Source organism: Lytechinus variegatus, chromosome 2, assembly GCF_018143015.1.
Source record: "Lytechinus variegatus isolate NC3 chromosome 2, Lvar_3.0, whole genome shotgun sequence".
NCBI lineage: Eukaryota > Metazoa > Echinodermata > Echinoidea > Temnopleuroida > Toxopneustidae > Lytechinus > Lytechinus variegatus.
In genome coordinates, this window is record NC_054741.1 from 48,603,088 (window position 1) to 48,613,603 (window position 10,516).

Below are 10,516 nucleotides of genomic sequence, written 5' to 3' on the forward strand. Positions count from 1 at the left end.
ATGTAGGGTGTGTGAATGAAATGTTCATTTTACAAAAAAGTGGAATGATAGGTAGACCAGGGGCCCATAACACATGAAGATTCGAAATCATCATAGAAGAATATCTTTATAATTGACTACAATGTACCATCAATCAATTGTGAAATTCAAGGATACAATGAATCACTCAACCTTTGTGTTACTGGACCCTGGAGTGTATTTTAGAGCAACTGGGCATTAGACTAAATGAAAATTAAAGGACAAGTCCACCTCAACAAAAAGTTGATTTGAATTAAAGTGATTGGTTAACATTGGTTTGACTTTTAAGAAATCTGAGCTAGAAGGTCACACTTGTCACCTGTGTCTGTGATATGTTACAAAAATGAAGCCCAGAAAAAATTGCGTTCGAAAATCATTATTTAGTGCTTCAAAAATTGAAATATAAAGTGACCGGAAACACCATCTTGATATCATCCCATACAGTTATGTGTACTATGTAGGCGTCTATAAGATGCCTATTTACAAAATCGGGGTTTGCCTTGTTGTTTTAGCTTTTCATTCTCAATAATGGTTGATTTCAGGGTTTATTAGTTCTAATACATGCATTTGTACACATGTTTCATCTTGGTTTGAGAATTTCTTAAATGAGCTGCTCATAAAGTTAAACAATACCTTTAAAAGAGATAAATCCAACAAGAATAGCACTGAAAATTTCATCAAAATCGGATGTAAAATAAGAAAGTTATTACATTTTAAAGTTTTGCTTAATTTCAGAAAAAAGTTATGTATGCACATCCTGGGGGGTATGCAAATGAGGAGACTATGACATCATCCACTCACTATTTCTTTTGTATTTTATTATATGAAATATGAAATATTCTATTTTTCTCCTCATTTTCAAGTGATACAACGATTATTTCCTCCCTGAACATGTGGAATTAGCATTGTTTAATACTATATGGTTCATTCATGCAAGTTGGTCCTTATTGTCAAATCTATAAAAAATGAAATATTGTATAATTCAAACAATAAAACAGAAAAGAAATAGTGAGTGAAGGACATCATCGACTGACTCACCTAGTTTTGCATATCACTGTTTTGTGAAAAATAATCGAAACTTTGAAATGTCATAACTTTCTTATTTTACATCCGATTTTGATGAGATTTTCAGCACTATGCTAGTTTGATTTTTTCTCTATTTATTCAAGTCAGCATTTTCCTGGGGTGGACTTGACCTTTAAACTAAGTGGGTATTAGACCAAGTGGAACAATATTAGACCAAAGTAGACCATGAATATTACCATATCAGCATGTAGTGCAGTTTGAACCCCCAAGTAATATTTAAAATACAATCTCTCTCCTATTACTTAAACTGTTTTTGGCTGGTTGAAAATAAAATTCCTTGTTGACTGAATTATGTTTTCTTTCATTCATTTATTATCCTTTAAATATATTTGAAAAATAAAGTAGGAAAGAAAATTGAAATGTGAGTACTTTGAAGAAAAGAGAGGAAGAAGAATTAGAAAGAGAAAGAAGAAGAAATAGGAAGAAGAGATGAGGAAGGAATGTGAAGAAGAAGGGAAAACATATGGGAGAGAGAGACGGGGGGGGGGGGTAAATGATTGGGTAGCTTAAAATAAAAAGCTGCGTAATGTTATGTTGCATTTGCTTTCTGAAGGAGGTGGCAGCACAGAGGAGCGGGGGGGGGGGGGTGGCGGTCGCATTGATGAGCTGAGCAACTTTGAGCATGCGCAAAGCAAAATTGCGAAAATGTCGTCGGCTCTTGTTCTTGTTACAGATCGCATTGAGCGATCCATTAAATCCATATTGATAAGAGACGATGTTCCAGAGGTTACGAAAAGAGAGTTCAAGCATGTCATAGAAACAGAAGGGACGGAAAAGAATGGCGAACCACGATCGATTTCATTCTCATGTGTTCAACAATTGCATCAGCTGCTGTCAAAAGGCGTCAGTAAGTATCCAACCTATGCCCCATCCCCACACGCTTAGTTTCGTGTTTGTTTTTGTGGACAGGGCGTAATTAATATTATGTAGACAGTTTCCTATTGCGGACACCTTTATTTCAGTGCTTTAAAAATGACAACTAGAGGAAATACAATCAAGAATAATTCGGCCAAGACTTCCATACGTCCACTCCACTAAAAATGAAAAAAAATATGGAGAAGGTTTTCTATCATCAAGAATTTATCTATTTTAAGTGTCTGGAGGAAAAAAAATATTTTTCTTATTTCAAGAAAATATCAAATTTTCTTTGTGAAGTTGAAGAGGAATGACCTTGAGACTGACAGAAATGTAACATTAAAAAAAATCAAATTATTGGCTGCAGAAAAGAAGAATGAAATTAGGTCAATTTTCAGCATTTCTCTGCCATAGACTGTGTAGTTAAAGGTCAAGTCCACCCAAGAAAATTGTTGATTTGAATCAATAAAGAAAAATCAATCAAACATAACGCCGCAAATTTCATCGAAATCGGATGTAAAATAAGAAAGTTATGACATTTTCAAGTTTTGCTCATTTTTCACAAAACAGTTAAATGCACACAACTGAGTGATATGCAAATGAGAGACTCGATGATGTCCATCACTCACTATTTCTTTTGTTTTTTATTGTTTGAATAATACAATATTTCAATTTTTACAGATTTGACAGTAAGGACCAACCGAACTTAACCATAAACTGTTAAAATAATAAATTCCACATGTTCAGGGAGAAATAAAACTTTGTTTCACTTGACAAGGAGGAGAAAATTAGAATATTTCATATAATAAAATACAAAAGAAATAGTGAGTGGGTGATGTCATCAGTCTGCCAATTTGCATACCGACTAGGATGTGCATATAACTGTTTTGTAAAATTAAGCGAAACTTTAAAATGTCATAACTTTCTTATTTTACATCCAATTTTGATGAAATTTTCAGTGTTTTGTTTGTTGGGATTTTTCTCCTTTTTTTCAAATCAACTTTTTGTTGGGATGGACTTGTCCTTTAAGAAACAGACACACAAAAATCAAAATTTTTAGCTTGCGAGAGCTGTTATGAATTTATTACTAATGCCAAAAACTTGTCCATAAAGAGTCCAATAGGATTTTTCATGCTCTTTCTGATGGTATGATTTTATAAAGATTTGGAAACCAGATCACAATGAAAAATTGCGACAAAAAGAAAAAAATTGTGCAAAAGTAACAGAAATTTCATTTTCCCATAGAAAACGCATGGGGAAATGGCAATTTCAACACACACACAAATCAGGGTTTGCAATTTATCTCTAAATCCTTATTTCATGTAATCCTATAAAAATTTTCCTTACTGTCAAACAAGCTCCTGAATTTTTCTCTTTCCATACATGCCAAACACAAGTTAATAATCAATTCAGATCACATTTTCTAGCAGCCTGAATTTCCCGAAAAAGTGTGTCGTATTTTTCCCTAAATCAGCCAGTTTTATGCTGACACTTTTTAGTGTGGCTTCAGAGTTCAGACACCAGATCTAAGAAGGAAAATTTGGATACATACCATAATATGGCTTTATTCTGTCAAAAATTTGAGTGTGTATTATTCCCAATGGCATAGGTTTATTAAGTCAGAAAAATAAATGCCCAATACTCTTGGAGAGTAGACTAGTCGTAATATCGGTTGATTTATCTGATTGATACACTTCTGACAAAACTCAAATACACAAACACACGTTAATCGTTATGAAACCATTAGCTTTCAACAATTCCTGCTAGCTCAGTGAGTAAGGCGAGAGACTGGTGATTCATTGTTCTGCAACGAGGGGTTCGAATCCAAGTTCTAAATGGAAGTAAGAAAAAAAAAGAAGAAAAAAAGAATGAAAGAATAGGATTTTGGAGAAGTATTTTTTAAAATTAGTGGAGGAGACATAAAAGTCCGGCAGCCCAGGAGAAAGCCGGACAAGCAAATGACCCCATAACTGGATGGCATGGACCCTGAAGTTCACAAAAATGCATTGCTTCTTGGATTTATCCATGGTCTTCACGTCGAAATGACGTAATCTATGATGTCACTACAAAATGGCCCTATTTCACCATTTTTAGCTCATCCGGCCCGAAGGGCAAGATGAGCTTATGCCGTGGCGTCCGTTGTCTGTCGTCCGTCCACAATTTCAAAATGCTACTACTTCGCCATTTCAAGTCCGATTTCAATTCTGTTTGCTTTGTATGATAGCACTAGGTGGGGGATTCAAAACTTCTACACAGGATTTTGAAATTCATTAAATATGCTAATAATGTGAATTTTTCAAAGTTCACAAAAAATGCTTCTTCGTCTTTATTTATTGACCGATTTTGAATTTTTTGCTTCCATCTGGTAGAGCTTCATGGGGTTCACCAAAATTCTACACAGATCGAATTTTGAAATTTTGACCAGAACAATTTTTATGCTAATTTATGTGAAATTAATTTATGCAAATGTTGAAAAATGCACATAAACTTCTTCTTCTTTATTTGTTGACCGAATTCGAATTTTTTTCTTCCATCTGGTAGAGCGGTGGTGATACAAAATGTCAACACAGAATTTTGAAATTCATTAAATATGCTAATTTATTCATATATTTTCAAATCTCACAAAAAATTACTTATTTTAGTTAATTATTTATTTGTTGATTGATTTGAGAGCTACATGAGGTTCACCAAATTTCCACACAGAGTTAAGAAATTTTGACTAGAAAGTTATTTGTGCTTAATTTATATGAAATTTATTCATAGATCAATACAAAAAATGCTTTTATGTCATTTTTTCATCAATTTCAATTCTATATCCTCAATTTATGTCACCAATATAATTCACTTCAGTGTCAACTGGGCTGAAATTAAAATTGGTTAAATTTCGTTGCAAGATGCCGGATGAGCTCCACATTATTGATGTGCTAGTAAGTTGGTTTCTTCACACAAAACGGTTATCCTGCTTTCAAATTGCTCACAGCGGCTGAGTGTGCTTCCTCAATATGTCTTGACTTGGGCTTGCAACAAGTTACTTTGGACTTACATTGTTTCTTAAAACTTCAAAAACTGCCTTTCATACAACTGGTAACTCATGCATATGGTCATTTTTTTCATTTCTCCCTTTTGCCACAGATTCAAAAACATTGTATCTCCATGAACTTCTTGAGGGAGCAGATGTATACCATCCACCTTTGAAACAACCAGAAAGGGTAATAGTTGTTTATCCCAGACTTTATGTTGAGGAGCAATTATAGATGGTGTATGGTCTTTTCTAGAATTTCTGCATTCTAAATTGAATTGATGTGAATTGATTGTATTTTCATACTTCACAAAATACAAGAAATACATGTATATACAGAAATACATAAGAGTATAGCAATGCCAAATGGCAGTAATTGAAGGTAAAATATGAAGGAACCTGCATAAAAGTAGAACTTAAACTTTGTGTCTGTATGTTCCTTGAAATAATTGTGAAACTATATTAGCATTCAAGGAGATCGGCATTTATTGGTAAATCAAAATACAAGTAAAATATACAATGAGAGCCATCCTAGAATGCAATGGCATTGTAATGTTACGGGACAACATATTCAAGCAATTTCAATTTTGTATCGTACTAGAATCCTGAACTTGTTGCCAGACTGGAAAGGTTAAAGGCCGAACAAGAGGATAGGGAGTATAGACGCATGACAAAGAATGTGAAAATCAGAGTAAGTGGCAAATCTAGATAGCATTCTGTAATTAATTTTTCATAAAAATTATTTGAAGAATCATTTTACAATACTGTTATTATAATTTTACAGTATTTTAAAAACCATTTACAGTATTTTTTTAAATAGAGGGTAGAGCGGGGGATTCGTATTCCGGTGACCCGGTCTCGATTCCCATTTGGTGCGCCAGTGCCCTTTGGAAAGGCATTAATCCTCAGTACCAGGTCCTTCGGAGAGGACCTTAAAACTGGTTGCTTGCTTACAAGCATTCATGCTTTCTAAACAATCAGGTAAAAAATCATCACCATAGAAACAGTACTGTTCAATGATTACTGTTTTATGTGTCCCCCCCCCCCTGGTTTTGGAGCTGTCTGTGTAAGCCATCAGTTCATTTAATTGTTTTACATATGCCTTTTCTCTGGCTTAGTCATCTTTTATATAGAAAATTTTGAATTTTACATTTATATGGAATATGTACCTTCACTCTTGCCAGGATTTATAATGCTTTTCTCCATCCTATTGACGAATCATATGAGCACCGTCTTGACATTTACAACCCCTGAAAGGTTATATTATTCAAGAATTATTTTGTATATTGAGTTATATTCTGTGTACATGCATATAAAAGAAATATCGACTACTTTTATCCAGGGACTAGCAATTCTTAGGATGGAAATCATTTTGCAGAGGACAATTTTATATTTTTTCACCCCTTGTTAGATACATTTGATAACTTTTTCCATTTTTTCCTATTTTTTGTGATTACTTTACAGACCTATGGTGAAAGTCCCTTAGCCCAGGTTGGACAAGAAGGTAATTGTGTTTCTTCAATTCAAAATAAATCATGCATTTTAGATTACATTTAGATCATCTTGACTACACTGCCATGGTACTCATTATGTAATTGTGGGGGTGGGGGTCCAAAGTTGGTCATGAAATCAAACTCTAGTACATCCAATATCGTTCAAATTCTCAAAATGAATGGGTCATGAATTGAGAGTTCCCCCTGTGTATAATTCAACATTGTGATGCTATTTTTTGAAAGGGTATGCTCGCATACATGTATGTGTTATTTGAATTTTACAGATTTGTTTAAATTGGATATTTGGAGAGTGTTTCACAAACATTTAAGTTAACTTAATTTGCACCTTATTTCTTTGTGCATTGAGCTCCAGATAGTGATCATAAACATACCCAACCACAGGGGGGGGGGGCCACTTCCATTCACGAGTGGATACCATGCGCGACCATGGGGTCTCGAAAAGTACCCTAAACACGACTAATTTCCATATTCTGAAAATGAACCCCTTAACAAGTATTGGCGTGTGAAACCCTACCCTAAGTATTGGAAACAAAACTGGGCGTTGTGGCGTGCGCCTGTAATTCAAGCTGTGGGGAAGTTGCAAATTGATGCAGAGGTTCGAGGTTCGAGCCCTGATCACGTCTTTCGGATGGTGACGTGAAAGGTCGGTCCCAGACGTAAATAATCATACCTGATTGATACACGTCTGGCAAAAACTCAAATACACACACGATACTCTTGGCAAGTATCCCCTAAAATGAACCCCTAAACAAGTACTGAATGTTTCATTGTTACGGGTCCATCGGTCATCGGCTTTACCTTATTTGGTTTAGTACGACCCCACCTTCTACACCTCGCGCAAATTGGACTCTAAACACGAAGTGTTGGGGCAAAAAGGACATCCTATATAAAACATTTTAATTTTGTTTTATCATCCCCGCAAATTCGACCCTAAACATGTAATTTTCCTAGCCAAATAGATACCCTTTTTTTCATTATTTTTGTGTTTTTGACACCCTTATCACGTTGCGTACGTAACGTGCCCTATCGTGAAAAAAGACATCCTTTTTACATGGTATCCACTCGTCAATGTAAGTGGCCCCCCCCCCCCCCCGGGCAATAATCAATGAGATTGAAGTTAAATATCCTGTTCACATTGGAACATAAGCAAGACTTGTATTCAGACTTACCTCTTTAAACCTGGAACTTAACCATCTGAAAGATTTGACCTTGAACCTCTGAATCAATTTGTTATTTCCATTAGTAGCTGGATTACAGGCCGTTTTTAGTATGTGAGATAGACTTCTTTCAAGGTAATTGAAAAATACTCTCATATTATTTGAACAGTTCGAACATTCCAAGTCCAGATGATGGGCGTGCTCAATGTTGTTTTAACAATCGGAGGAGGCTTTGTGTTTGGGTATATGGCTGCTGCATATCAAAGCCAACCTGTCATATGGGTGAGTGTAACATATTTTTGTGTGGAGGGGGGGGGTGCCTTATCTTTTGTCTGATCAAACAGAATTACATAAGAATTTGGGTTTACAAGAGATAATGATTTTACATTTTCGTGAAAAAGCACACTTTTAGGGGTTCTTCCTTTAACATGATATATTGTCTCAGCTGTGACATTATGCCATGGAATATTCTAAATCAAAACTCTTCAAAGACAAGTACCATTAGCTTTCAGATTTATTTTAACAGAAAGTTAACATTTTTTTTGGGATAAAAGCACCTCATGACATAAGAGAAAGCTGCCCGTATATGACGCAACTCTTATTCTTTGGCATACTTTCACCAAAAGTGATGTTTTTTTTTAATGCTATATTTTGTGTTTAATTATAGTCTACTTGGCACTATGCTGTATTATTTTTAATACTAATGTACCCAATATCTAAAGATTACTAGCAAAGGATTTTCCACATATTTCTCCTTGAAGTTACCCATGAAGAAAGCCTTTGGCTTGGATGAATTTTATCTCTTCATATTTAAAAATATAATCAGTTTTAGTGATTTATTTCAACACTTCTGTTCAAGGATTGCAATAGTCTTACACTGTAAAAAAAAATTGTATGATACATTTATACATGTTAAAGTGAGATTAAAACATATTTTATGGACCTTTGGTTATGCTCATCTTTCTGTTTTGTTCTGAACAGCGAGTTACAGCGGGACTCATAGTGGCATTCATAGTAGCTGTAGCAGATCTTTACTTCTTCATCAAACATGAAGTATGACATCTAACTTCGACATCATGTTCAAGCACGCTCGAGAGACACTATGAAATATTGCAATTTATGGACCAATGATATGCTCTATAAGGAATTTAGTATGTATCGCAGTTATGGACCGCAAGAGTGTTGGGTTATTCTTGTTTCCTCTAGTGGGCCTGTAAACATTGAGGAAAGTGTAAGAAGAAGGGAACAGGATTCAATGACATATGTGTGCATACACCCCATCAGACATGTGCAGCAGCATTTTAATAGATTTATTCCAAGGGCTGCTTATTCCACTTCGTTGAATTAGGTTCAAGGTTTTATTCATATCAAACATACCACACTTTCAACAATGTCGACAACTCAGTACCGGTACAAACAATATTATACAAGACAAACAATTATATTATACAATACAAATTATTATAGGTAAGCATAAATAAATATCGTAAAATATGAAAAGTGTACTTAATATAACAATAGAAAAAAAAAGTACTATAATGCATTCTTGTAAATGGTTGTAATATAATGACAAAGAAAGAAAATGTGAGGTGTAGATATGGGGAGCCAAAGGTAAAAGCAGAGCTTGTTGGTCAAAGGCTCCAAGAAATATGCAGTGAGAGTCCTGTAAAAATATCAATACGACAAGAGAGTGATAAATAAAAGGGCAAACGAAAAGATATGTCGGTGTCCTTTTCTTCTATTTCAAAAATGTTGATGAGCGTGTCATATGAAGCATTTCGTCTGTGATTTGCACTGAAAATTTGTTATGAGCTAATCAGACACAAGGTCCCGTATTCTGAAGTCAGGTTTAACTTAGACCATGGTCTAACTCTGTGCTAAAATTATGGGAAGCCAAAAGTGTCAACATTTTTATTGAGTTGTATGTTTCTTACATTTACTGTGCTCTTTCCTGATTCATCGATGGTGAAGACAATCATCTATCTATACTTCCTAGACAATTATGACTGATTTGAGAGCAAAATGAGCTGAAATATGATATCTCTACTGATTGTGATTTATGTAACAATTGGCTATCCATACTTAAACCGAAACTTGAAACCCGAGTTTAAGTTAAACCCAACTTCAGAATACAGACCAAGGATTTCATTTTTGTCTCACCTGCGAAGCAGAGTGAGACTCACATACATTTGTAATTCAGGAGCTTCGTTATTCCGAAGGCTCAGTTATTCCGAAGGTTCGTATATCCGAAGGTTCGTTAATCCGAAAACGAAATAAGGTTTGTTAATCCAAACAAGGTTCATATTTCCGAAAATGAAATTAATTCATTTTGGTAACAAAAATGGTCTTGTCATTACAAGATAACACGATATTATGCAATAATAGTAATAACGATCGATGATACATGTGTGTGTTGTGGCCAAAGCAGCTATTGCATTCAGAATAGGTGCCCGGATCAAGCATAGGCTTTAAATAATTTCGATTTTATCTGAGCAGTCGCTGCCTAAGCAAATGGTTTAAGGATACAGAGGAATAGGTTTGTTGGTAGCGTGCGAGTAACCTCCAGATAATAGGATTTGTATTGGAGGGGATGTCATTTTTGACAACAGCTTCTGGTGGTAATAAAAATGAAAATAATACTAATGATGATCATTATAATCCAAATGATGGTCATTATAAAAATGGTAATAAAGAATATAAATGTTTATGAAATTTTATTAAATCGTTACGCCTAGTGTTAACAATGCTAATGACGATAAAAATGATAACAGCTTAAATTTAATGTTCGTTTTTATCATAATCCATCTGAAATTTAAAATGAAATACTTTCGGACGAGCTGCAGACTGACTGGCACTATAACGTTGGA

General features: G+C 34.7%; 1 protein-coding gene across 2 annotated transcripts; it reads left to right on the plus strand.

The window, feature by feature from the left end:
• The first annotated feature begins 1,712 nt into the window (after positions 1-1,712).
• On the plus strand, positions 1,713-9,554 carry LOC121408227 (transmembrane protein 199-like). 2 transcript variants are annotated; one of them, XR_005969018.1, is made up of 7 exons: positions 1,713-1,951; positions 5,092-5,168; positions 5,580-5,669; positions 6,443-6,482; positions 7,819-7,931; positions 8,631-8,997; positions 9,367-9,554. XR_005969018.1 is itself a non-coding variant. In XM_041599621.1 (6 exons), exons 1-6 carry the CDS (start codon positions 1,750-1,752, stop codon positions 8,706-8,708), a joined length of 600 nt encoding a protein of 199 aa, XP_041455555.1. In that variant the 5' UTR covers positions 1,713-1,749; the 3' UTR covers positions 8,709-9,361. The 2 variants fall into 2 exon arrangements, 1 of the variants encoding a protein (XP_041455555.1); XM_041599621.1 differs by lacking the exon at positions 9,367-9,554 and having other exon boundaries at positions 8,631-9,361.
• Positions 9,555-10,516: the final 962 nt, after the last annotated feature.

What these genes read in the sequence shown, in the direction of transcription:
- LOC121408227 (XM_041599621.1), top strand. Translation starts at nt 1,750, where the DNA reads ATGTCGTCGGCTCTTGTTCTTGTTACAGATCGCATTGAGCGATCCATT. An exon ending in AGCCCAGGTTGGACAAGAAG is followed by an intron (nt 6,483 to 7,818) that starts GTAATTGTGTTT and finishes TTATTTGAACAG; the next exon opens with TTCGAACATTCCAAGTCCAG. An exon ending in AAAGCCAACCTGTCATATGG is followed by an intron (nt 7,932 to 8,630) that starts GTGAGTGTAACA and finishes TGTTCTGAACAG; the next exon opens with CGAGTTACAGCGGGACTCAT.